The sequence below is a fragment of the Poecile atricapillus genome, chromosome 2 (assembly GCF_030490865.1).
Source record: "Poecile atricapillus isolate bPoeAtr1 chromosome 2, bPoeAtr1.hap1, whole genome shotgun sequence".
Classification (NCBI taxonomy): Eukaryota; Metazoa; Chordata; class Aves; order Passeriformes; family Paridae; genus Poecile; species Poecile atricapillus.
Genome location: NC_081250.1, coordinates 152,895,482 through 152,923,141, shown reverse-complemented (window position 1 = coordinate 152,923,141; position 27,660 = coordinate 152,895,482). Strand labels below are relative to the sequence as shown.

Below are 27,660 nucleotides of genomic sequence, written 5' to 3'. Positions count from 1 at the left end.
TTCCCAAAAGCCTGCAACTTCAGGATCAAGGCCTAAGTAGGTCACCATCAAATCCCATAGGTAAAGAACTATGGATTCATCCAAATTTTCTGGAAAATGGAGGGGAGTAAAAACAAACAAAAAAAGATTTAAAAGAGCACAAAGTTGAGGGAATTCCTTCCCTGGAGCTCTACCTGAGAACATCAGGATTATCCATAGCGAGGACCTATGGGATGCATCAGGGATTCTCCAAGTTCCCGTTAAAAAAGGGATCTGGTGGCCCACAGGGCAAGATTTTCATGGAATGGATTCCACACGTTCCCAGGAAGTGTGATGTCCAACCAACCATGCACACACAGCATTCCCGTATTTTTCAGGAGCCTGGAATTCCGTGAAACACCTTTTATAAAATGATTTTGGATCATTTGGGATGATCCAGTGATATAAAAACCTGGAAACCCTACAAAGACTGGACAATCCATAAAAAACACTTGGGATTGCATCCGGGGTAAAAAGTGGCTCCTTCTCCCAAAAAAAAACAGTGGCAGCAATGAATGAAATCCCAAAAAATCGGGATAAAATGGAGCAGACCAATTTTCATGGATACCAGGAAAACCCATCATGAAACACAACCTCGGTCAGGATTTGGAAAACCTTCAGGAGCCTCCCCTTCCTTCCAACCTTTTAGGCTTGAACTCCATGACTTGAAGGGTCTTTTTCCAGCCTAAACAATTCCATAAATCCCTGACCCCTCTTTGCTCCCACCACCCCAAGCAGGAAATCCCACGGCACAGCGGGACATTCCCAAAAATCCCTTTGAACCCATCTCCAGCCCCTCTGGAAAAGAGCAGCTTGAGGACATCTGGCTCACAGACAGCCCAGACCTTGGATGGTCTGGATTTGCAGCAGGAAAAATCCAGGAATTGCAAATTTGGGTGGGAAAAGCTAAGACTGGAAAATGAGGGCCTCCACAGCAGCCTTTCTTCCCAAAGGAAGCACTGAAATGCTCTTTCCTGACGGGATTAATGTTGGGATTATCCTGAAAATCCATCCCTGGTTCTGATGGGATGGGCTGTGCTACCACCACTGACACAAAATTCCGATTTTTGGAGTTAAATTCACCCAGATTTAGGCTTTTTAGGCCTAGAATTGCTTCCGGTCAGCGACATCCGAGATCCCACACTCCAACTCCAGCCAGGTTGGATGGGGTTGGAGAAATCTGGGATCGTGGAAAGCGTCACTTCCCGTGGGATTGGGTGGGATTTAAGGCCTCTTCCAACCCAAACCATTCCAGGATTCTGTAATTCCAGATATTCCATGAAAACCCCTTTGGAGGAAGGGGAAGGCCGCTGGATGCCTCGAGCTCTCCCTCATCCACCCATCCCGAGGGATGGGGAAGGAATAAAACCCTCAATCCCCCCAAAATCCACACGGAACAACACTCAGAGAACTCCAAAATCCAACAGAAAATCCTGCAAATAATCCGAGATCCCACATTCCTGGACTAATCCGTATCCACAACCAAATCCCGCCGCAAAACCATCGGTTTTCCGCTCCGGCAGCACCAAACCCGGCTCCCCACATTTTGCAATCCCGCTGATTTTTGGGATCAACAAACATCCATCCAGGAAAAGACATTCCATGGGGGAAGGAGCCCAAGCAACCCCAATTCCTGGATGGAGGCACCGAGGGAAGCACCACATCCCAATTCCAGCCCTGTCCGAGCCACCTGCTGCTCGTAGGGCCCCAACAGCTCCCTCCAAACATCCCAAATCCATCGATTTTCCATGGAAAACGTGGAGGGTTTTTGTTTTTTTTTTTCCTCCCCCTTAATCCCACCCAGCTGCGTGTGCCAGGTGAGGCTCCGGAGCCGCGGAGCAGCTGCGGATTTCTCCGTAGAGGTCACTCAAGGGGTTGATTAAAAGTGGGAATAAATAAGAGGATAAAGAAATAACTCCATAAATTGCTCAATTAACAATGAAATAAAATAAATTACGGGGGGGAAAAAAAACCTGACAAATAAGGGAGAAGATAAATAAGGGAATAAATAAATAAGGGAGGAAATTAATCAGGAAATAAATAAATAAATAACTCCGCTCCCCCATCCTGCAGTTTTCACAGCTGGAGGGGAACGCAAGGAATGGGGGAAACGGCGCAGGGAAGAGGAGGGGAGGGGGAAAAAAAAAAATCCCGAACCGGCGGCTCCGTCGTCCGCGTGAAATAAATAAATCCCGAACAACTCTGCTTCTCCACCTTCCCAAAAGCAGCGGATTTGGTCCTCCACATCCCCGCCCCAAATTCCGGCGCTGCGCATCCCGCTGCAGCCCCCCCCCCCACCCTCTCCTCTCCATCCCACCCGGCTCCATCCCTGCCCGCTCCCCTTTCCCGGCGCATCCCCGCATCCACACCCACTCCCACGCCTCCCCGGGCCCCGCCGGGAGCTGCCCCCCCTCGCCCTGCCACACCTTACACCTCCATGAAAACACCTCCTGCATCCCATGGGATCCATCCCGGGAACCAGCCGCCTCCCGACCCCGAGCGGAGCATCCCGCGGGGAGCGGGATGGGGCTGGATCCAGCCCTTCCATCACCTCTTCCCAGGGAGGAGGGTGGGATTCTGCCCCCTCCCCATCATCCTGCGGAGGGTAGGATCCAGCCCTCCCAAAGCCTTTCCGTGGGGGGCGGGAGGGGATCCAGCCCTTCCAAACCCCTTCCATGGGGAGCGGGATGGGATCCGGCACCTTCCGAACCCCCCCAAGAAGGGAAGCAGGGTGGGATTTAACCCCTCCAGAGGGAGCAGGATGGGATCCAGCCCCTCCATGATACCCCTCAAGGAGAGCAGGGTGGGATCCAGCACCTTCCTAAGGAGCAGGGTGGGATCCAGCCTCTCCATAGGGAAGCGGGATGGGATCCAGCCCTTCCAAAACCCCTCCATGGGGAGCTGGGCGGGATTCGACCCCTCCATGAGGAGCAGGATGGGATCCAGCACCTCCATAAAATCCCCTGTGAGGAGCAGGGTGGGATCCAGCCCCTCCATAGGCAGCAGGGTGGGATCCAGCCCTTCCAAACCCCTCCAAAATGGGAAGTAGGGTGGGATTTAACCCCTCCAGAGGGAGCAGGGTGGGATCCAGCCTTTCCAAACCCTCCTCAGGAGGGGCAGGGTGGGATCCAGCTCCTCCATAAACCAGGGAACAGGGATCCAGCCCAAACCACGGGGAGCAGGATAGGATCCAGCTGCTCCGTGAAACCCCCTGTGAGGAGCAGGGTGGGATCCAGCCGCTCCAGGGGCAACCAGGTGGGATCCAGCCCCTCCATAACCCCTTCCAAAGGGAGCGGGGTGGGATCCAGCCCCTTCACTGGGAGCAGGATGCGATCCAACTCCCCCCTCCTTCCCCAGTTCTCCCTGAAATCCAAGGTGGGGTTGAGCTCCATCCCCCTTTTTCCATCCCCTTCCTGCAGCCACAGGGAACCAGGTGGGCGCATCCAGTCCCCCAACCCCCCCTCCACTCCATGCACCAAAATCTGGGAGGGGGGTTTGGAATTCTCCAGCCAAACCAACACCTGGATGCAGCGCAGGTGGGGATGCCCCCCCCCCAGCACCCCCAAAATCAAGGTGGAGCCCCCAAAACGGAGCCAGAGGAGGAGGGAACCCCTCCCCCTTCCCAAAAAGGGGCCGAGACCCCCCAAAGTGGTGATGGGGGGGGTAAAGACCCCCCAAGGGCACCTCAAAGGGGGGGGGGGGGCACTCCCAAAAGCGCCAGATGGAGAGGAGGGGGATGCAAGAAAGGGCCCCTAAAGGCGCTTTGGGGGGAATCTGGACCAGCAGGCGCAGCCCCCCCAGCCCCCCTCCCCAAATCCCCCCCCCCCCCCTTTCCCCGCCGCGATGCCGCTGCTCACCTCTCCGCCATGATCCCCGGCGGCTCTACCGCTCGCCGCCGCCGGCCCCGGCCCCGGTTCGGGCTCCCATGGCCCCCCCCGTGACCGACCCCGAGCCCCCCCCCGGCCCCTCCTCGCTCCGTGCCCGCCGCGGCCGCTCCCGGCGCGCTCTGAGCGCGGCGGCCCCGCCGCGTCCCCGTCACCAGCGACAACGGCGGCGCGGCCAATGGGGGCAGCGCTGAGGGGCGGGGCCAACCTAGGCCACGCCCCTTCCCCGCGGCGAAGCCACGCCTTTATTCTAATGAGGGGCGGGGAGACGCCCCCGCGGGGGATGATGGGAGGAGGATGGGTTTGGGTGGTGTGCGCGTGCGTTCTGGGAAATACGGTAGAGCGGCTCGCGCTGGGAGGAGGCGTGGCGCGCGCGTGCGCGCGTGCGCACTGAGGATTACGGTAATCACGGAGCTGCGGCGCACGCCCGTAATTACGGTCGTTTCAAGGCGCGCATGCGCACTTGGAAACACGGTAGTTTTGTGGAGCGCACTTAGAGTCCCGGTAATTATGTTCCAATGCGCGCTCGGAAATACGGTGATTATGTTGGATGCGCATCAGGAAATACGGTAGTGGTGTGGTGATGCGCGCTTTGAAATACGGTCGCTGTGTCGCGCAAGAGTACATGTGATTACAGTACTGGCGGTGCCCATTGGAAAATACGGTACTTGTGCGCATGCGCGTTTAGAAACATCGTAGTTCAGGTGTTATGCGCCGTTGGAATTACGGTAGTTGTGGTGCGCAGGCGCGTTTGGAAACGGGAGTGAGATGCGCATGCGCACTGGGAAACACTGGAATTACAGCACTTGGGATGTGATGCGCGTTTGTAATTACGGTAGATCTGCTTGTGTGCGCATATGCAATTACGGTACTTGTGATGCGCAAGAATATTTGTAAATGCGGTGGGTGCGGATGCGCATTTGGAATTACGGTATCCTGGTACGGCGCGCTTTTGGAACTACGGTAGTTGATGCGCGCATGCGCGTTTGTAGATACGGTACTTGCATGCCGCTCATTTGGCACCACATCTGGTGTGCGCATGCGCTCTTGGGAACACGGTAAATGTACCAAGCACAGTGGACATTACGGTACTTAAGGTGCGCATGCGCATCTTCAGGTACGGTAATCCTGTGATGCGCAATCAGAATTACTGTAGTTGTATGCGCATGCGCATCTGTAATTACGGTAACCGTGTGATGCGCACACAGGCTACGTTACTTTCAGTGCGCATGCGCGCGATGGAATTACGGTAAATTACGGTACCGGTGCGATGCGCACATTAAAAATCCGGTATTTATTTTGCACATGCGCGTTTGAAACCACGGCGGGCGCACCGCGCATGCGCGCTAGGAATTACGGTACTGGCGTGATGCGCATTTGGAAAAAATTACGGTACCCGCGCCGCGCACGGACATTTGTAAATACGGTAATCCCGTATTTCCCGAGGCGCACGAAGGTTGTGTGTGCACTTGGGGGTCCCCCAGCACCCCGGGACTCGGAGGTCTCCCGGGACCTTCACCCCACGGTGGCTCCGTGTGGCCCCTGAGCCCCCCCGGGGTTTGTGACCCTCCGTGTCCCCCAGCACCCCAAAATACCCCACTGTCCCCTGTGGGACCCCCGTTCCCCACTGTCCCCACCCCTGTATCCCCACACCCCCATCCACATCCATGTTCCCATTCCCTCCCTGGTGTTTTTTGGATGGGGATGGAGACCCCAGGCTGGGAGGCTCCAACCCCTCTGGGGACCCCGAGCTCTGTTCAACCTGAAATTTGTCCGCTCCAAACTTTTCTCTCCATCCCACCACCTCTTCCTGCTGCTTCATCAGATGTTCCCTCACTGTGATGTCTATCAACACAGCCCAAAACCCCCAAACACCCCGAGGATGAAACCCAAAACCCCCAAACACCCCGAGGATGAAACCCAAAACCCCCAAACACCCCGAGGATGAAGCCCAAAACCCTCAAACACCCCGAGGATGAAGCCCAAAACCCCCAAACACCCCGAGGATGAAGCCCAAAATATTTCTGGGAGGATAAATGACAGCTGGCCAGGGTGACAACTGAGTTGAGGACATCACGAGATCTTGGGAGCAGCTTTCACAGCGTGGCCAGAACTTCGGGAATTCAATTTGTCAGGAGGGGACAAGTTCGGTCACGGTGCGAAACCAACCACAAAACCCTTTTATTCCCTTTCCAGCCTCAGCATAATCCCTGACTTGCAATTTTTCCAGGAATTTGGCCGGCTGTCCTGCCGGCTGTCTCAGCAGGATCGGCGGCTCTGCCGTGCCCGGGGCTCCGGGTGCTGCTCACATGTTCTTTTTTTTCACGGCTGCGAGAGCTTCCTCACGTCCAGCCCCTGTTTTTTTTGGGAGCAGAAGGACCCAAACCCAGTCAGGTTTTCTCTTCTGAGCTCCTTTGGGACGAGCATGGAGCGGGATGGAGGCTGGGAGAGGGTGAGTCAGTAAAATTTTGGTGTTTTCCTGGGCTTATTCTCCTTTTCCTGTTGCTCTTTAGATTTAGTTTTGGAAACATTTCATTTTGGGCTGGCGAATTTTGTGGGGGTTTTTTGTTTGGTTTTTTGGGTTGTTTTTTTTTTTAATTTAACCTGATTTATACAGAATAAAAGAGCAGCTTTGTCCTTTTCTCTAAGCACCCTGATCTGAGAAAGGCCATTCCATCACCAAATCATGGAATGGTTTGGCTTGGAAGGGAATTTCGAGTTCCACCCCCCTCCCATGGGCAGGGACACCTCCCACTACCCCAGGCTGCTCCAAGCCCTGTCCAGCCTGGCCTTGGACACATCCAGGGGGAAATCAGGATGTCTCTGAGGGGTGTGATGTGGCACTTGGGGACGTGGTCAAGGTCCCATCCAAGCCAAAACGATTCCATGATTCTATTCCTGCACCCGGCCTCTCTTTGTTCGACCTGGAGCTTTTCAGGGAAGCTCCAAGCTAATTTCTCTGACTTTTAAACCTTGATTAAACACGAGATTCCAACAACTCAAGCCCGTGAATTTCTGCTCTCTCCGTCACCATGGAAACGCGAGACTGTTGTCTTTTAATATTTTTAAGTTATATAAAGGCTTGGAACAAATCTGAAAACCCCCAACGATGGAACAAGAGGAGGAGAGGAAAAAATAAATCCACTTTTCCATCAAGAAAATTATGGAAATTGATGATCTTGAAGATCTCTCCCAACCCAAACCATTCCATGATTCCTGTTTGCTGCACAGGCTGGGAATAAAATCCAATCCCATTTATTCCACTGCATCTCCACAGCCCAAATCTTTGAGTGCTGATGTTTTAATCCCATCGTTTAACACGTTGCTCCCTCTCCGTTCCCCCTGGCTTGTTGCAAATCCAACCTTAAGGAATGAAGCTGGAGAACAAGACTCATTCAGGACCGGAGAGCATTTTGTTGGGATGATTTTTTTCTGTGTCGGTGAATTTGATTTCCCGGCTCTCCCGATGTTCCCACAACCTTGAATAGTTTGTAAATTCATATAAAATCTTAAAATTTAAGATTAAAATCTTTAAAATTAAGTTTGCTTGGCTTCTCTGAAAGGTGTCTGTGTCCAGCTGGGAAATTGGGAAATGTTGTTGTCCCACCTGGGAGCGGGACCCACGGGAATTCAGCCACCGCTCACAAAGTCCTCTTGAGTAACACCAGATTTCTGGTGTGGAAAATATAATTTCAGTCCTGGAGAGCCTGTACGTGAGTTCTCTCCTGGTTCTTGAGCAATCTTCCCAGGAATAACAAAACCTGGGAAGGAGGAGAGGAAGGCACGGAGCGTCCTGCTGTGCGCAGGCCGAAGGAGGCCCAGAAGGAAACCCGGATAATTCCCTTTAAAGAGTTTCCCTGCTGAGATGAGGGTTGTGCTCCTAAATCCTTCCGGAATGGTTTGGGTTGGGAAGGATCCCTAAAGTGCACCTGATTCCATCCCTGATTATCCCAATCCCTTTGTTTGGGCAGTTTTCCTCCAGACAGGTGAATTCCGTGGCCGTGGGATTTGGTTTAGGCAGAGCTTCACTCCAGAGGCTTTTGCAGGGTGGAGGGGCTTGGAATCCCTTCCCGGGGTTGGATGCAGCCCCCCAGGAGTAACGGGATGCTGAGAGTGGGATCCTGGAGGGAAGGGATGTGGCCGATGGATTTTCTTCCTTTGTTTCCCATGAAGTTTGATTTGCCTGAAATTGTTGGAAAAGGGCCTGGAGTGAGAGGACAAGGGGAAGGGTTGAAACTGACAGAGGGAATTTGGGATATTGGGAAGGGATTCCTCCCTGTGAGGGTAGTGAGGGGTTGGAATGGAATTCCCAGAGAATCTGTGCCTGCCCCTGGATCCCTGGAAGTGTCCAAGGCCAGGTTGGATGGGGCTTGGAGAAAGCTGGGACAGTGGAATGTTGTATTTAAAGATCTGAATGGTCACTTCCCACCCAAACCATTCCACACTTCCATAACTTTGGTGCTCTGGATTGCTCCGAACTTTCCATCCAGGTGGGGACAGGAAGGGCAGGAGGTGACAACACCCCAAATTGGTGTTCCAAGGACCCTGTGGATGGTGAATAGTGACATGGAATTGGTGCAGAACTGAGGGGTCTGTGGCACCCAGCAGATTTGCTTTGGAAAATTGCAGAGTTTGTTCTTGCTCTCAACATATTCAGCAGCATTTTGCTTTTGTATCCTTGTCCCTCCCCCCTTTCTCACGAATTATGTTTCATGTTTCTTTGCCATTTCCCCCCCTTTTTTGGCAAAATTGAATCTTTTCCCTTACTCCCTCTATTTTTGTGGGCTCATTGCTCAATCTTAATAATTTCCTTAGGTGGAGTTTTTTAACCAGGTGCTTTCTCATCTATTTTTTGGCAGCCGTTCTCCCCCAGAAGGCCTTTGCTGGGTGTTTTGGTTTTGGCATTTATTCCGATTTATTCTGGTTGGATTTACTTAAAGCAGGAGGTTTTTGGGGTTTTTTTTATCTTCAGGGGGTTATTTTTCCTTCCCCATCTGCTTGTGGGGGTCTGTTGATGTATTTATCGATTTCAGCTGGTTCTGAGGGAGGGGGGTTGTTATTATTATTATTATTATTATTATTATTATTATTAGCCCTGATTCCACAGGACTTGGAAAAGATGAGCAGCACTTTCACCTCCACACCGAAATGTCGTGAAATTAATTGTTTAAGTTGATTAAAGTGCTGTCAAAGGCGCTAACAAAAACTGGTTTAATATAAATTACATTACATTATATTACATTACATTACATTATATATTATATTATATTAATTCTATTCTATATGTTATACAATGTTATACAATGTTATATAATGTTGTATTATATTATATTATATTATATTATATTATATTATATTATATTATATTATATTATATTATATTATATTATATTATATTATATTATATTATATTATATTATATTATATTATATTATATTATATTATATTATATTATATTATATTATATTAATTATATCTCAGAAGTTTGATGGGAAAGTCCACTCTACTAAATTAAAATGATATCCTAGAATAATTATGGTTGGGAAAGACCTCCAAGATCGTCAGCTCACTGTGTGGATGAAACATAAAAGGGAACATCAAATCAGAAATCATCTAGAATTATTTATGTGGATAATGAAGGTTTAAGGAAGCTTAGTGGAATTTTATCACGCGGTTATCATTGGCTTATTGTTGTTTTATCATTGGCTTATCGTTGTTTTATCATTGGCTTATTGTTCTTGTCAATGAGGTGGTTCATTGGGATTCTCCATGATTTGAAGAGGCACTGAGCCGTAGGTTCCAGATGGCAAAATTGGTTTTGTGTTTACTGTAAGGAATTGAAATCTTGGAATCAGCCACAAATTCCATAGGGGCGTAGAATTGTGGAATTGCTGAGGTTGGAAAAGCCCTCTGAGACCGAGTCCAACTCTCCCCAGCAGTGCCAAAGCCACTCTTGACCACGTCCCCAAGTGCCACATCCACATGGAACTTGATCCCTCTTAGGGATGGGGACACCACCACTGCCCCACACCAGGGCTGGACAACCCTTCTTGGGAAGGAGTTTTTCCTAATATCCAACTAAATATCCCCTGGCACAACTTGACACCATTTCTTTTTGTCCCTTGTCCCTTGAGAACAGAACCCGACCCCCACCTGGCTCCACCCTCCTTCCAGGAGGTCCCCTCGAGCCTCCTTTTGTCCAGGCTGAGCCCCCTCAGCTCCACTATTTGTAGGGTCTCAAGATGATTCCATCTCCTCATCCGTAATTTTTCCAGTCTATGGCCACCAATCACTGAAGTTTCCGAAATAAATATTTCCAGTACCACGGGAAGTTGTTTTCAAACAAACCCACCCTGGCCTTGGACACTTCCAGGGATGGAAGGAAGGCATGGGGTGGTTTCTGCAGTAATTTCTTTGCCTTGGCCTCAGCGCAGGACACTGGAGATGCTTCGGACAGTGATGGTCCCTGTGGAAAAGACACCAGAGCCCCTTTGGCCGGTGCCTTACAGGTTATGGAATGGGGGCAGCAAAGTCAGTGCTGAACCCATGGAAAGGAAAAACACATTTTTCCCACTTCCTTTCTTTCCTCTTCCTTTCCTCGCTGCCTCCAGAATTCCTTTCTGTTTCTCCTAATGGACCGGGAGTGGTGTTGGGGAAGGAGGTTGGTCAAGACTGTCCTGACAGCAGCAGATTTCATCCGAGCCCCATGTGGATGAGCACAACCATACCCAACCCTTGATTTGGGCAAGGGAAAGGCTTGTGCCATGTTTTGGAAAAGAGAAAATTACACCGGTTGTTGTTTGGGTGGAAATATTTCCCTGAGTAAGTCTTGGCACCTTGGAGGGTCACGTCTCTGCTGGGATGAGTGGCTTGCCCAGACTGGAAAGAGGTTGAACACCAAACCCAAGGCCTGCTGGAACTTTTGGACAATTGACACCTGGATTCAGGCCATGAGAGGTAGGAGCAGTCTTGGGAGAAGAAGGAAAAAGGAGTCACCTGAGGCTATGATGCAGGAAAACTTTATTGAAGCAAAAAAAAAAATAGAAAAAAAAAATAAAAAGCAGGAGAATTAAATAAAATGGAGCTGGCCTGAGGTGCAATAGGACAACCATCAGCACAGATCCTTTGCTTGCAGTCGGTCTGGCCAGAGCATCAAGGCCTTCCTGCCCCACAGTGGGAGCAGCTCAGAAGAGGTAACCCAAAGGTCCCTGGATTGAGAGAAGGGGTTTGCAGAAGAGGGAAGCAAAGAGGTGATGCAGAGCAGGGAGTGGGAGAAGAGCAGGAGGCAGATGGGCCATGTTTGTAGGCGGCCCAGGTTGGCCCCTTGGCTACTGCCTTGATTGGTGCCCTGAGAGCAGGAGCTGGAAGCGCTGAGTCCATCTGAGAGCCTTGGAGCAGAGAGGCGTCCTCAATGCCTGAGATGTGTTCCAGGGAGCTGGGGGTTGGTGTCAGGGGTGGTGCTGAGGACCCTTAGCAGATGTAGCCACCCCTTCTGCCATAGCAGCCCAGGCCTCCCAGCCCATAGCCACAGCCCAGCCCGTAGCCAAATCCACGGCCATAGCCAAAGCCACCAAATCCACCAAATCCCCCAGAGATGGGCTGTCCCTGCACACTGAGTTCAGTGCCCACAGCAGCCGAGGAGGTGGATCCAACAGCGGTGTTCTGGGGGAAGGAGGTCATGATGGGTCCTGGCAGGGTGACCTGCACAGGAGAAGGCTGGATAACGACACGGGAATCCTGGCATTGCAGGGCACAGGGCTCGTTGCAGCTGTTGGCCAGCGGGGTGGGTCCGCAGGGACGGCAGATGTTGTTGCAGGCCATGGGTGTGGTGTGGAGGATCCCTGGAAAAGAGGAGGATGAGGCAGGGCAGGGGTGCAAACGGGGCAAAGGGTGGTGATGCAGGAGGGTGAGGGAGTGTGGAGGCTGTTGTGGGGCTGTGGGGAGGTGTGAGGGCTGCTGAGGCTGGGGCTGAGCGTGCTGGAATAGAGGGGCCCAGGGGTGCAGGAGCAGGAGGGTCAGGGGAGTGAGGCTCACCTGGTTGTCAGCAGGAGCAGGAGCAGAAGGCGTGAGGAGAAGTGTGTGAGGGAGAGAGGCTGTGGGCTGGCTTTTATGTTGGTCCTGGAGGGGCGGGACAGCCTTGTCCCATGGCCTTGGGGCATTTTTTAGGCAGCAGCTCTTTTGTGACTGGTGAGTCATTGTGTGGGGAGTGTTTTCCCTCCCACCATTTTGTAGTTTCGTGTTCCTGCTCTTGATGCTGTGTCCATTTGACCTTGGTGGCAACGTTAATAATTTTGTGTTTGGGAGGACGTGATTGTTCAATGTGTTTCAGGGAGGAATGAATAAACAACCAGAGCCCTGGAGATTTGCAATGTCATCAGTGAGGTCATTTTGTGGCACTCATGTGCTGTGGTTTGTCAGTTCCTTGTGAAGACTGGGTCTCTGTTCTGTGCCACTGCAAGTCTGTCACTCATTTTGTGTCACCCAGGAATGCTGAGGGAGCTGCTGATGTCCTGGGGAGGTCACTCTGGAACTGCTTGGCAAGGTCCCAGTGCTTGAGATTTCTTTGTGATGGATTAACAAGAGCTCTTGGCCTTCTGTCTTGAATGGAATTGAAACAGGATCTGCAAAATGAGAGCGTGGTCAGGCTGAACTTGTTCCAATGTTTTGCTCCATTTGTATTTCTCAAATTTATGTGACAACATTCTCTGTCATTTGAAGTGTATTCCTTGACCTGGTTATGAAATCCAGTAAACAAACAACAAACCAGCGCCCGATCCCTTTTTGCCGGGGCTGTGACCTCAATTCCCTTATTCCGCATTCAAGACAAAAGCTTTCATAACTTATTTTCTATAAATGTTAGTATTGTGTTCCTCTGAGCAAAACCTAGTAATTACTAACGGACAGTCTGTGTGATCCTCTTCCCTCCTCTCTCATGCTTCTGGCGTCTTTGAAAATTCTGTGATTCCACGTCCTTCTTTTGAGGCCACAACCTTGGTGGCAGCTTTTAATTCTTTTAATTCTTTTAATACCGACCAAATTCTGCTGTTGATGGGTCATGTCAGGGCAGGTTGAAGATGTGACCGAAACTTTGGACAGCTGGGGTGTCATCATTTAGGTCATCCCATGGCCCTCGTGTGCTGTGGTTTGTGGGCGTGTTGTGAAGAGCTGCCCCCAGTCTCTCTCAGCCCTGTCAGGTCGGTCTGAGCTTTGCAGCTGTTCCAAGTATCAGGTGTTGCCCCTTCGATCGCATTCCTTCCTTCACATTTCCCCAGTATGGCAAACTCTGACATTAAACCTTGTTTTTCATGTTGATCATGCTCTTTGGGTTTCTTGGTACCCCTCTTAATTATAAGGTTTTGATATCCAGGGCATTTTGGGTCCCAACTTGGGCTGAGGTGTGAGGTCAATTCTCTGGGCAATATCTGATTGTCAGAATGAGGATTTGGAGGTGGCACAGTGTTCTTGGAGGTGAGCTTTGCGTGATTCTCGATAACCAGACAAGTCTGAGTTGTGTCAGTGCCCAGTGTGGTGGCCTGAGAAAGGTCTGAAGGTCCAGAGACTTGTGGTCAGTGCCCCAAAGTCCAGATGGCAGCAAGTCCCCAGTGCTGTAGCCCAGGAGTTGGATCCTTTTGGCCAACACTGAATACCTGAGTGATCCTGGACATCTGCTGGAGCTCAACAATAACAGCTGCTAAACCCTGTTTCGTGTCAGGGGAGTCATCCCAGATGGGATAAAATGTCTGAGTGTCAGTTGGAACAGTTGTTTTCTTCTCCGAAAAAGCCTTTGTGGTTGTGGTGGAGAAGAAATGGAGCAGGAGTTGTCCCTGTACCATTGTGGGAACAGGGACCTCAAGTGTCCAGGGTAGGATCTGGAAAAGTGTTGTGACCAAGCGGGGAGAGGTGACTCTTGCCATCTGTTTAGCACTGGTGAGGTCACATGTGAGGGGTTGTGTGCAGCCCTGGCCACTCCTGTGTGAAAATGAAGTTAATTTAGTGAATCAAGACCATTTCAGGGCCAGCAATATTCTAAAGGAGGATCTTTCCCAGAGCAGAGGCTGTGAGAGCTGGGACTCCCAGGGGACAAGGCTGGACAGGGCGGTGTCATCAGTGTCTGCAAATCCCTGATGGCAGAGAATAAATTCGAGGCAGCCTGGCTGCTCTCAGCAGTGCACACATGGAGGACGAGAGGCCTTGGGCTCAAGGGAAACCAGATGGAATTCTGTGGGAAAAGAAAGCTAGAATTTTCCAGTGTGTTGGACAAAGAGGGGAAGAGGTGGTTGAGACTGCTGGGAGTGCAAAACATGAACTGTCCATGGTGCTGGAAACTCTGCTCTTGATGATTCTGCTTGAGCAGAAGGGAATGAAGCACTTGCATTCGAGTTCCTGCCCAAGTGGAAGATTTTATGACTGTTTGTTCAGAAGGCTTGAGAGTCTTGGGAAGAGAGTTTATCAAGTGTGTGCTGGTGGAGAGAGACTTCAACAGAGCCATGAGCAGGAGAGCACTAATGTGTCAAAACCTTTGGTATAGCAGGTGTTTGGCTTGTAAAATATTTTGGAAGATTCCCCCCTTCTCTGTTTCCTGTACAGGTCTTGTTTGTTACTGTTGGTGACATATTTCCTAGAGAAAAGTGTTGTGCCCTTTTTCCTTTCAGCAACGTCCTGTTGGGCCCTGGCACTGTGTGAGGTGAGGATGTGCAACCACTGGAATTCAAAAAGGAAGAGGAGGCATTTCAGGCTTGGATGAAGAAAAACTTTATTGAGGCAAAACAGTGAAGAGATGGGAGAATGAAACAGAGGGGATCCAGTGTGAGGCGCAAGATGGGCGAACATCAGCCCAGGTGCTTTGCTTGCAGGAGGTGTTGCCAGAGCCCCGACCTGGTGGTGTCAGGGGTGGTGCCAAGGACCCTTAGCAGATGTAGCCACCCCTTCTGCCATAGCAGCCCAGGCCTCCCAGCCCGTAGCCAAATCCACGGCCATAGCCAAGGCCGTAGCCAAAGCCACCAAATCCGCCAGAGATGGGCTGTCCCTGCACACTGAGTTCAGTGCCCACGGCAGCCGAGGAGGTGGATCCAACAGCGGTGTTCTGGGGGAAGGAGGTCATGATGGGTCCTGGCAGGGTGACCTGCACAGGAGAAGGCTGGATAACAACACGGGAATCCTGGCATTGCAGGGCACAGGGCTCGTTGCAGCTGTTGGCCAGCGGGGTGGGTCCGCAGGGTTGGCAGATGTTGTTGCAGGCCATGGGTGTGGTGTGGAGAGTCCCTGGAAGAGAGGGGAGTGAGGCAGGGCAGGGGTGAGGGGTGGAAGGGGTGGTGATGCAGGAGGGTGAGGGAGTGTGGAGGCTGTTGTGGGGCTGTGGGGAGGTGTGAGGGCTGCTGAGGCTGGAGCTGAGTGTGCTGGAAGAGGGGCTAGGGATGCAGGAGCAGGAGGATCAGGGGTTTGTGGCTCACCTGGTTGTCAGCAGGAGCAGGAGGAGAAGGTGTGAGGAGGAGTGTGTGAGAGAAAGATGCTCTGGGTCGGCTTTTATGCTGGTCCTGGAGGGGTGGGACAGCCTTGGGGCATTTTTTAGGCAGCAGTTCTTTGCTGGCCCAGCCTGGTGAGTCCTGAGGTGGAGAGTGTTTTCCTTCCTGATGTTCTGCAGTTTCATGTCCTTCCCTTGAGGCAGTGTCCATCTGACCTTGGCGGCACCTCTTAATTGCCAGAATTAGAGACCAGTGTGTGGTTGTTGATGGCGCGTGTCAGGCCACGTAGAAGATTCAGCCAAAGCTGAGGAGAACACAGGTGTCATCCAAGGTCATTCCATGGATACTGAGAATATGTCACATTTTCATTTTTGCCTCCTGCCTAAAAGAACTCCCAGCTCTCTCATCTTCTCCCCGTTTTAAGGACAGTCCAGACCAAAACCCTCTGGGCCCTGTCATTCAAGTCCTCCTCAGGCCACCACACTGGACACCTGGACTTGCCCGGGTTGTTGAGGATCATGCAGTACTCACCTCCAAAAACCCTGGGCAACTTCCAAATCCTCTTTCTGACAATCAGACATGGCCCAGAGAAGTGATCTCGCTCCTTGACACTCAGCCCAAGTAAAAATCCAAAAGACCACATCCAAATCCTTACAGACAAGAGGAACACCAAGACACCCTCTGAGCATGACCAATGGTAAAGGAGATGTCTCCAGTCAGGCTTTGACAGCTGGGAAAATTGCATGGAGAGAGGGAATGGGGTGGAAGGGGCAACACTGGATACTTGGAACAGCTGCAAACCCCAGATCAGCTTGTCAGGGCTGAGAGAGGCTGGGGGCAACTCTTCATGAAACGCCACAAAGTGAAAAAAGGCCAAGACAGTGCCACAGGGTGGCTTCAGTAATGACACCTCAGTTCCCCAAAGCTTGGGTCAAGTCTTCATCCTGCACGAACAACACCAGAATTTGGTCTCTAAAATGCACACTTAAAGGCTGCCACCAAGGGGAGATGGACACAGGCTCAAGAGAAAGATGTGAAACCTTGGAATTCCACAAAGAAATACCAGAATAATGGCAGAAAAGGAAAGAGGAGGTTGTTGACCAACCGCTAGTAATTAATGCTTATTTGCTAAGAGGAACATAATACTAAGACTCAAAGGATATAAGTTACAAAACGTTATGGCTTGAATGCAGAATAAATGAATTGACGTCACAGACCAGCCTGAGAAAAAAGGGATGGGCCCTGTTTGTTGTTTATTTCTTAGAATTCTGAATGAGGTCAATAAATACATTCTAAATGACAGATTAGGTTGTCATGTAAATTTAGGAGATCCAAAAGGACCAAAACACTGTAAAAAGCCTGAACAGCCTCGTGTTTCCCAGATCCTCTCCCCTGATCCCACTCAAGACAGAAGGCCATGAGCTCTCTTTCATACATCAGGAAACACTCCCAGGAGCCAGGATCTTACCAAGTTATTGCAGAGTGACTTCCCCAGGACATCAGCAGCTCCCTCAGCATTCCTGGGACCAACACAATGGGTGATGGATATCCAGTAGTGCTGAAGAGGGGCCCATACTCCACAAGGGACCCACAAACCACAGCACACGAGTGCCACAAAATGACCTCACTGATGACATTGCAAATCTCCAGGGCTCTGGTTTCATATTCAGCCTGCCCTGTCACACATTGAACAATCAAATCCTCCCAAATACCAACTCATGAAAGCTGCCGCCAAGGTCAGCTGGACATGGCCTCAAGAGCTGGACATGGAATTGCAGAATTGCATGAAGGAAAACACTCCCCACCTCATGACTCACCGGGCTGGGCTAAGCAAAAGCTGCTGCCTAAAAATGCCCCAAGGCCATGGGACAAGGCTGTCCCGCCCCTCCAGAACCAGCATAAAAGCCAGCCCAGAGCCTCTCTCTCTCACACACTTCTCACACCTTCTCCTCCTGCTCCTGCTGACAACCAGGTGAGTCTCACTCCCCTGACCCTCCTGCTCCTGCCCTCTTGGACCCTCGATTCCAGCACACTCAGCCCCAGCCTCAGCAGCCCTCACGCCTCTCCACAGCCCTACAACAGCCTCCACACTCCCTCACCCTCCTGCATCATCACCCCTTGAACCCCTCACCTCTGCCCTGCCTCACTCCCCTTTCTTCCAGGGACCCTCCACACCACACCCATGGCCTGCAACAACATCTGCCGTCCCTGTGGACCCACCCCGCTGGCCAACAGCTGCAACGAGCCCTGTGCCCTGCAATGCCAGGATTCCCGTGTCGTTATCCAGCCTTCTCCTGTGCAGGTCACCCTGCCAGGACCCATCATGACCTCCTTCCCCCAGAACACTGCTGTTGGATCCACCTCCTCGGCTGCCGTGGGCACTGAACTCAGTGTGCAGGGACAGCCCATCTCTGGTGGATTTGGTGGCTTTGGTGGCTTTGGCTATGGCCGTGGATTTGGCTATGGGCTGGGCTGTGGCTATGGGCTGGGAGGCCTGGGCTGCTATGGCAGAAGGGGTGGCTACATCTGCTAAGAGCCCTCAGCATCACCCCTGACACCAACCCCCAGCTCCCTGGAACACATCTCAGGCATTGAGGACGCCTCTCTGGTCCAAGGCTCTCAGATGGACTCAGCGCTTCCAGCTCCTGCTCTCAGGGCACCAAGCAAGGCAGCAGACAGGGGTCCAGCCCAGGCTGCCTGCAATCATGGCCCATCTGCCTCCTGCTCTTCTCCCACTCCCTGTTCTGCATTGCCCCTTTAGCTCTGTCCAGCTCCCTCTGGACAAACGCGTTCTCCAGAGCCGGAGACCTTCGGGCAGCTCTGCTGGGCTACTCCCATTGCAGGGCAGGAAGTTCTTGATGCTCTGGCCAAAGCTTCTCAAAGGATGGGCCTTGGCTGATGTCACCCTGATCATAACCCAGACCAAGTCCCTTCCGCTGCTCCTGAGTTTTCACTCTTCTACCTCAATAAAGTTTTCTTGCATCACCACCTCAGATGACTCCTCATTTTTTTCTCCCAAGCTTCTTCCAGTCTCACTCAGCTGTAAGCCAGGGTTGTAGAGGCCAGTGGGGTGGGTGAAAAAGCGTACCAAGACCACTCTTAGGTATTATTTCTGCAGTTCCTCTACTCACTGCCGCACTTTGCTCTTCCAGTGCATTATCACACAAGCCCTTCAGCTATTGAAACACAAAGCTGGATACACTAATGCAGGTCTGTCCTTGCCTCTGGAACAAGCCCCTTCTGGGTGGTGTGTTTAATTTTTCTGGACACATGTTGGTTGGTGCTGCCTGTCATCATCTTCCAGGGCTATCTCCAGCTCTGATTGAGCAGGTCCATGTCTTCCTTGTTTTCAGGTCCCAGAGCTGAACATACATCCCCAGTCTCACCAGGCTGCAGCAGAGGAGAAGGATCCCCCCTCACCTGCTGCCCACGCTGTGGAGATAAGCCCAGGACACAGGAGGTTTCTGTTTGGTGTGTTAACATGGCAGGGCATGTCCAACACTTCATCCATCACCACCCCATCCTCCATGGGCTCAATCCCCTCATCACCCAGCCTTTATCCTGCATGTTTGGGATTGCTGCAATCCAGGTGCAGCAGATTCTGCCTCTCTGATCTGCTCTGATGATATTGGAGAATTCTGTTAATCTCTGGGTTACTGGGAGTAAGGAAGACAAGACCTGGTGGAGGATATCCAGAGCATGGCCTCAAGGATGGAGGCTGAAGGTTTGGGACAGGCATTGTCCATGACATTGGGGCATTTTTCAGGCTAGCTGCTCTTGCCTGGCACAGCCTGGTGAGTCATGAGGTTGGGAACATTTTGCTTCCCACAGCTCTGCAATTCCATATCCTGCTCTTTAGGCTGTGCCCATTTTACCTTGGCAGCAGCTTTGATGAGTTAGTGTTCATTCCAGCATTGGTGAATGAGGAAAGAGGTGCCAATATCCTGTACCTGGTCTTCTGCAGGTCCTTTGTTCCTGTACCAGACAGCATCCTCGTCTCTAATCTGGGAGATGTGGATATTGGTTGGACTATTTGGTGGATAAGGAATGGATGGAATAGTCTCACTCCAAGAGTTGTGGTCCATGGCTCCATGTCCCTGTGTGGAGAGCAGGGATGAGTGGTGGCCATTCAAGACTCATGTTGGGATTATTATAATATTGCATCATGGTCAGAAATCTGGGTACTGGGATTTGGTAGGATGATCAGCAAAACCAGGGACCATTCCAAGCTGAGTAGTGTGGTTGGTTGTCTGGAGGGAAGGGATGGCACTCAGAGGGGCTGGAACAGGTTGGGGATGTTGGATATTGTCAATCTCGTGAAGCTGATGAAGGCCAAGTGCAAGGTCCTGAATCTGGTTTAGAACAATGGCAAATATGGCTGTAGATTGGATGATAAGTGGATTAAGAGCAGCCCAGAGGAGAAAGATGTGGGGTGTTGGTGTATGAAGAAGTAGACATGCCCCACCACATGAATGAGCTGACCAGAAAAACCCTGTGTCCTGGGGGCATGCCCATGGCATGGGCAGAAAGTGATAGGGGGGATTCTGCCCCTCTGCTCTAGTCAGGGTAGACTGGAGTTGTGTGTTCAACTCTGGGACCTGAAAATAAGGGAGACATGAAGCTCAGGTGCATCTGTAAATGGGCCTGGAAGATTATGAGGGTCTGCAGCAACTGATGCCCAGCCAAAATGAACACATTGCCCATGAGTTGCTTGTGCCAGAATCAAGGATAGACCTGCATTAATGTATCCAGGCCTGTGATTAAACAACAGAAGTTCTCCTCTGTGATGCAAACAAAGTGTGCCAGTCTTTCCTAAGGATTAGTGGAACTCCAGAAGCAAGTCCAAGAGAAGTGTTGGTGCAATTTGCACCCTCAACAAATGGCTTGAGAACACATGGATTTGTGCCAAGTGTGGTTGGCTAACCTTAGTCAGAAAGAAGTTGAAGGAAACATCTCAGGTTGCAAGGCAAAAGAATTTTATTGAGGCAAAAGAACAGTGAGAGGTCATGAGCAGCCACCAGAAGGGAGCTGGCCTGAGGTGCAATAGGACAACCATCAGCACAGATCATTTGCTTGCAGTCGGTCTGGCCAGAGCACCAAGAACTTCCTGCCCCACAGTGAGAGCAGCTCACTGGGAGTGCCCAAGGGTCCCTGGCCTGGGAGAAGGGGTTTGCAGCAGAGGGAACTTGACAGAGCTAAAGGGGCAATGCAGAGCAGGGAGTGGGAGAAGAGCAGGAGGCAGATGGGCCATGATTGCAGGCAGCCTGGGCTGGACCCTTGTCTGCTGCCTTGCTTGGTGCCCTGAGAGCAGGAGCTGGAAGCGCTGAGTCCATCTGAGAGCCTTGGAGCAGAGAGGCGTCCTCAATGCCTGAGATGTGTTCCAGGGAGCTGGGGGTTGGTGTCAGGGGTGGTGCTGAGGACCCTTAGCAGATGTAGCCACCCCTTCTGCCATAGCAGCCCAGGCCTCCCAGCCCATAGCCACAGCCCAGCCCGTAGCCAAATCCACGGCCATAGCCAAGGCCGTAGCCAAAGCCACCAAATCCACCAGAGATGGGCTGTCCCTGCACACTGAGTTCAGTGCCCACGGCAGCCGAGGAGGTGGATCCAACAGCGGTGTTCTGGGGGAAGGAGGTCATGATGGGTCCTGGCAGGGTGACCTGCACAGGGGAAGGGTTGATGATGACACGGGAATCCTGGCATTGCAGGGCACAGGGCTCGTTGCAGCTGTTGGCCAGCGGGGTGGGTCCGCAGGGACGGCAGATGTTGTTGCAGGCCATGGGTGAGGTGTGGAGGGTCCCTGGAAGAGAGGGGAGTGAGGCAGGGCAGGGATGTCAGGGCATGAGTTGTGGTGATGCAGGAGGGTGAGGGAGTGTGGAGGCTGTTGTGGGGCTGTGGGGAGGCGTGAGGGCTGCTGAGGCTGGGGCTGAGGGTGCTGGCAGGGAGAGGCCAAGGGTTCAGGGGCAGGAGGGTCAGGGGTTTGAGGCTCACCTGGTTGTCAGCAGGAGGAGAAGGTGTGAGGAGAAGTGTGTGAGGGAGAGGGGCACTGGGCCGTCTTTTATGCTGGTCCTGGAGGGGTGGGACAGCCTTGTCCCATGGCCTTGGGGCATTTTGGAGTCAGCATCTCTTTGCTGGCCCAGCCTTGTTAGTCATGAGGTGGGGAGTGTTTTCTTTCCAGCGACTCTTCAACTCCATGTCCTTCACTTGAGGCTGTTTCCATTTGACCTTGGCGGCGGCTTTTAATTGCAAGAATTAGTGACCATTATCTTGTTGGTGATAGCACGTGTCAGGACGCGTGGAAGATTCAACAAAAGCTTTGGAGAACTTGGAAGTCATTACTGATGTCATTCTATGGCATATTTACAGTATGTTCCTTGTGCATCCTTACCTCCTGCCTGAAAGAACTCCCAGCTCTCTCAGATTCTTGTTTTAAAGATTCTCCAGTCCTGTCAGTGTCATGGTCTCCCTGCACTGCTCTTGGTGAACTAGATCCATCTTGTTCCACTGTGGAGTCACACCAGTGGTGGGTGAAAGGATGGACACTGCCCTCAATCCACTTGTATTTCTTTTCCTAATTCTGTCCTCGTAACTGCTGGAGTTTTTTACAGCAAAAGGCACATGGCAAAAGGTTGGATTAATCAATGAATGAGGAATTGTTCTCCTCAGATGTCTTGTTCTCCTTACCCTTCACCATTTTGCCTTTTCATGGGTCAGGTAGAACCCAGCACTGTGACCCCACGCTGTGATGTTGCTGGGCATGAAGTAGCAAAATTCCAAAAATATGCACCCCTGGCATGACAGGGGATTGAAGAGGAGCTCACTGACCCTCTTCTAGTAATAACTGGTTTTTGCAAACAGAAACACAAAATTAAGATTATAGGATAAAATTCTGAAACCTGATGGCTTGAATGCAGAATGCATAAATTGATATCACAGACCAGCTGCAGCAATAAATGGGTTGTTCTTTGTTATTAGATTTCTGAATTTGGTGTAGAAATATACTTTAAATGACAGTTTATACTGTTTTATGAATTTGAGAAATCCAAACGAACCAGAACACTGGAACAAGTTGAGCCTGAACAGCGTCACATTTCCCAGATCCTCACTCTTCATCCCCTTCAAGACACAAGGCCAAGAGCTCTTTTTAACCCAAGTATTAAGACCTTGCCAAGTTATTGCAGAGTGACCTCCCCAGGACATCAGCAGCACCCTCAGCATTCCTGGGTGACACAAAATGACTGATGGACATGCAGTGGCACAGAAGAGAAGCCCAGTCATCACAAGGTACCTGCAAACCGCAGCACAGGAGAGCCACAAAATGATCTCGCTGATGACATCGTAGTTCCCCAGTGCTCTGGTTATTTATTCACTCCTCTCTGACACACACTGAACAATCAAATCCTCCCAAATACCAACTCATGAAAGCTGGCGCCAAGGTCAGATGGACACGGCCTCAAGGGCAGGACATGGACATGCAGAACATCAGAAAGGAAAACAATTCCTGGCTGATGACTTCATGTGAGCCTGGGCTAGGAAAGAGCTGCTGATCAATGCCCCAAGGCAATAGGACGAGACAGTCCCCACCCATCCAGGATCAGCATAAAAGCCGGCCCACAACCTCTCTTCCTCACACTCTTCTCCTCACGCATTCTACTCCTGCTAACAACCAGGTGAGCCTCAAACCCCTGATCCTCCTGCTCCTGCACCCCTGGGCCCCTCTATTCCAGCACGCTCAGCCCCAGCCTCAGCAGCCCTCACACAACCCCACAGCACCACAACAGCCTCCACACTCCCTCACCCTCCTGTAACACTGACCCTTGCACCCCTCACCCCTGCCCAGCCTCACTCCCCTTCTCTTCCAGGGACCCTCCACACCACACCCATGGCCTGCTACGACTCCTGCCGTCCCTGCGGACCCACCCCCCTGGCCAACAGCTGCAACGAGCCCTGTGCCCTGCAATGCCAGGATTCCCACGTTGTCATCAACCCTTCCCCTGTGCTGGTCACCCTGCCAGGACCCATCATGACCTCCTTCCCCCAGAACACCGCTGTTGGATCCACCTCCTCGGCTGCCGTGGGCACTGAACTCAGTGTGCAGGGACAGCCCATCTCTGGTGGATTTGGTGGCTTTGGCTACGGCCTTGGCTATGGCCGTGGGTTTGGCTACGGGCTGGGCTGTGGCTATGGGCTGGGAGGCCTGGGCTGCTATGGCAGAAGGGGTGGCTACATCTGCTAAGGGTCCTCGTCACCACTCCTGACACCAACCCCCAGCTCAGGGCTCTGGCAACAGCTCCTACAAGCAAAGCATTTCAGCTGATCTTTGTCCTACTCGCACCTCACAAAAAAAGGGGAGATTATTTATCTCCACTTTTATCTCCTGGAGTTTCATTCTTGTGCCTCAATAAAATTTTCCTGCATCAAACCTGGCATGCCTCCTTATCTTTTTTGCTCCAATGATCTGGCATTCTCTCCCAGCACATTCTAGAGCTCAAAAGACATTGACGGTATCTGGAACAGGGCAGCAACACTTCTCCTTACACATATCTCAAAACAACAAATAACGAGTTTGGCATGGGAAACACAGGAGGGGACACCTCGCAGAACCTGTCACACGCCCTGCAAACTGTTACGCCAAAGTCCTTGACTGACTGTTCAACTGTTGTTGAACAACGGTTCTCTCCTTAGCACAGAAATGGAAAAGTCACTCCATGCCAGTGCACACTTGACAAAATCTCTTCCTGGCCAGGACTCTAGAAGCCTTCCAGCACAGAGAGAAACAACATCAAGCACCTGGGCAGGTGTCGTGGTTTCAAGCTAGTAATAAAAACGTATTTATTTTTTGCTAGAGATATGGATTAAAATAAGAGCAAAACAGGCTTAAAACTTAAAAGGAATAAAGACAGTTTATTAACAAACTACTAAAATAAAAATACCCAAATAAACTTTCAGAGAACCCTTTTACTTTTCACTACTTGATCATTTTTTTGTACACATAACAACATAGAGACAAAAAAAGTTTTACAATCTTGGTGGTCAAAAACAGTTTCAATTTTAGAGTCTTTTCATCAGTCCCCGTAGAGAAACAGAAGTCTCTTTCTGCTAATCCATGGAGTTTCTAGAGTCCACTCCTCCCATCTCACACCACTCTGAGGTGTGCAATGGGTCAAATTGAATCTAGGGATGCTATTTTTTAAGGATAAGTGATTCAAAGCAGAAATCTTTTTCAGTTGTCCCTGTGAGCCCTCCTGGAAAACAGCCATCTCCCTGGCTCCTTTAAGGCTTTAAAATCTTCACTTCACTCGCAAGTTCCAGCAACTCACAGGATCATAATAATTTTCTTTCTTTAAAGTCCACACTTTGAATACTCTATTCCTCCCATACTCTAGCCATGAATTAAAGGAGTCTTTAAACTACTGTCCATCTCCATAGCTGCAACAGAAAGACTTTTCAGCAACAAGCATCTTCTTTTTCTCTCTTTCTTATCTAAACTTAACTCTTTTCTTCACTGTTTCTGGTAGGTTTATGATGTCTTACATGTTAATTGTCTCTCTTTCTCTGTCTGTTCTAAGAAAAAGGAGTAATCTGTTGTTTATCTAGGTAATAAAGGAGTTAAAAGAAGAAAGCTACAAAAGTTCATAGTGTCCGGTTTCAGTCTAGCAACAGACCTTGAAAACTAAACAAAACTGCTAAACTGCTTTTCTCTCCTTCCCCCCCTCCCTGCGGCCTTGTCCCGGGCCTGGGAGGGGGGGGGGGAAACCAAGACGGAGCTTGTTACCTCTCCAGAGCTGGAAACAAAAAGAGAACGAGACAGCTCTGAGTGTACTTCTTAAGGGAGTGTTTACAAGTTGAATTCACTTTTTAATGGTCAGATCTGCTGTCAATTCTTGAAATGACTGATAATTGGTCAAGAAGAAAAACTCCCATCAGTCACCAGTAGCTTCAACTTCCTCTTTTTTTTCACTCGGTTTTAAAGGTGAAGTTAACCCATGATAGCAGGAGCTCTGCAGTGCAAGTGCTTCAGCTGCCCTGCTCAAGCAAGACCAACAGGAGAACATTTCCAGCACCATGGACAGTCCAGATATCGCTCTCTCAGGATCGTGACTCCACCACCTCTTCCACTCTGTGATCCCCCTCGCTATGAAAGAATCTTCTTTATTTGCCTGTGGAGTTCCATCTCTTTTCGCTTCTGCTCTTGCCCTCTTGCCCTGCACGTGTGCACTGCTGAGAGCAGCCAGGCTCCTTCATCTTCATTGCCCACCATCAGGGCTTTGCTCACACTGATGACACACCCCTGTCCATCCTTGTCCCCTGGGAGTGCCAGCTCTCTCAGCCTCTCCTCTAGGAATCATCCTTCAGGCCCATTTGTATCTGGCTGACCCTGAGCTGGTCTCACCTGGGAGCCCAGAACTGCCCACAACCCCTCACATGGGACCTCAGCAGTGCTGAGCAAACACCAACAGTCACCTCCCACACCTCATCCCAACACTTCTCCACATCCTGCCCTGGAACCTTAGCTCCCACAAGGGTACAGGGACACCTCCTGCTCCATTTCTTCTCACCCACAATCACAAAGGCTTTTTGGAAAAGAATTGTCCAAACTGATACCCACATATTCCTTCCTACCTGGCATGACTTCCTTGTTCCTGTCAAGAAACAGCCCTTGGCAGATGCCCTTGCTGAGCTCTAGCAAATGTCCAGGACCACTCAGGTTTTCCGTGTTGGCAGAAGGATCTAAGTCCTGGGCTACAGCACTGGGGATTTGCTGCTATGTGGACTTTGGGATATTGACCACAAGCCTCTGGGTCCCATTCTTCAGACCCTTCTCAGGTCACCACGCTGGGCACTGGTGTCAAGGAAGAGATTTGCCTGGCTGTCAAGGATCAGGTAGTGCTCGCCTCCAACAACCCATGTCAACCTCCAAATCCTCTTTCTGACAATCACAAGTGTCCTCACCCCTTTGCACTCAGACCCAGTAAGGAACCCAAAGGCCCCAGATGTCAAAACCCTAAAGGCAAGAGAGGTTCCAAGATGCTCACAGAGCACAGCCAACAGGAAAGGTCAGGTCTAGTGTCAGGCTTACCCAAGTGGGATCATGGTGGGAAAGCTTGGAATGTGAGGGAAGGGGCAACAGCTCTACACACCCTCAAATCCCAGAGCAGCCTGTCAGGGCTGAGAGGGAATGGGGCTCCTCTTCCAAACACCCCCACAAACCACACCACAAGGGTGCCACAGGGTGACCTTGCAGATGACGACCACACCTCCCTGAAGTTTTGGTTGTTTTTTTCAGCCCTCCCTGACACTCACCTTCAGGATAAACCCTCCCAAACGCCACTAACCCTCGCATACCAATAACTCACACTTGGATGCTGCCCTCAAGGTCAGAAGGACAGGGCCTCAAGAGGAGGACATGGAATTGTGGAATTCCATAAAGTCACACCTGCATCATGACAGAGAGGGAAAGGGGAGCATGCTGACCTTCAGGTAGCAATTACTGGGTTTTGCTTACAGGAACACAATATTACGATTCACAGGATATAAATCATTATGAAACCTAATGGTCTGAATGCGGAATAAGGGAATTGACGCCACAAACCAGCCTGGGAACAAAGGGATCGGGCCCCGTTTGTTGTTTGTTGTTGGATTTCTGAATGAGGTCATGGAACACACTTTACATGTAAGAGTATGTTGAAATTAAAATTTGAGAAATCAAAATGGACCATAAAAATGGAACAAGTTCAGCCTGAACAGCTTCTTACTTACCAGATCTTGTGATCCCATTCAAGACACAAGGCCATGAGCTCTCTTTCATCCATCAGGAAGAGCTCCCAGGCATTGGGACCTTTCCAAACCATTGCAGAGTGACCTCTGCAATAGGACATCAGCAGCTCCCTCAGCATTCCTGGGTGCAACACAATGAGTGACAGACTTGCAGTGGCACAGAACAGAATCCCAGTCTTCACAAGGCACCCACAAACCACAGCACACGAGTGCCACAAAATGACCTCACTGATGACATTGCAGATCTCCAGGGCTCTGGTTGTTTATTCATTCCTCCCCAACACACATCTGACAATCAAATCCTCCCAAATACCAACCCATGAAAATTACAGCCAAGATCAGATGGACACGGACTCAAGAGCAGGACATGGAATTGCAGAACATCAGGAAGGAAAACACTCCCCACCTCATGACCTCATGACAGGCTGGGCCAGCAAAGAGCTGCTGCCTGCAAAATGCCCCAGGGCCATGGGACAAGGCTGTCCCGCCCCTCCAGAACCAGCATAAAAACTGGACCAGAG

General features: G+C 50.9%; 5 protein-coding genes across 8 annotated transcripts in view; 2 read left to right on the top strand and 3 right to left on the bottom strand.

Annotated features, from left to right (window-relative positions):
- ARHGAP39 (Rho GTPase activating protein 39) overlaps positions 1-3,976 on the bottom strand; it is a 105,403-nt gene extending 101,427 nt beyond the window's left edge. The window contains exon 1 of the mRNA XM_058830033.1: positions 3,876-3,976. Within this exon, the coding sequence (XP_058686016.1) occupies positions 3,876-3,886 (11 nt within the window). The 5' untranslated portion in view covers positions 3,887-3,976. The remainder of the gene's footprint in view (positions 1-3,875) is intronic.
- Positions 3,977-4,394: 418 nt separating this feature from the next.
- Positions 4,395-27,660, top strand: part of LOC131575103 (uncharacterized) — a 33,772-nt gene continuing 10,506 nt past the window's right edge. For 2 of the 4 annotated variants that reach the window (XM_058830132.1, XM_058830130.1), the window contains exons 1-2: positions 4,558-4,737; positions 6,133-6,354. In XM_058830132.1, the coding sequence (XP_058686115.1) occupies positions 4,671-4,737; positions 6,133-6,354 (289 nt within the window). In that variant the 5' untranslated portion in view covers positions 4,558-4,670. The other 2 variants (XM_058830131.1, XR_009276705.1) reach the window with 2 other exon arrangements.
- On the bottom strand, positions 9,451-11,759 carry LOC131575133 (feather keratin B-4-like). The gene has a single exon (XM_058830181.1). The coding sequence runs from the start codon at positions 11,721-11,723 to the stop codon at positions 11,373-11,375; it is 351 nt and encodes a 116-aa protein (XP_058686164.1). The 5' UTR covers positions 11,724-11,759; the 3' UTR covers positions 9,451-11,372.
- LOC131575123 (feather beta keratin-like) lies at positions 20,453-21,141 on the bottom strand. The gene has a single exon (XM_058830172.1). It carries the CDS (start codon positions 21,139-21,141, stop codon positions 20,788-20,790), a length of 354 nt encoding a protein of 117 aa, XP_058686155.1. The 3' UTR covers positions 20,453-20,787.
- On the top strand, positions 23,244-23,840 carry LOC131575125 (feather keratin B-4-like). The gene has a single exon (XM_058830174.1). The coding sequence runs from the start codon at positions 23,244-23,246 to the stop codon at positions 23,595-23,597; it is 354 nt and encodes a 117-aa protein (XP_058686157.1). The 3' UTR covers positions 23,598-23,840.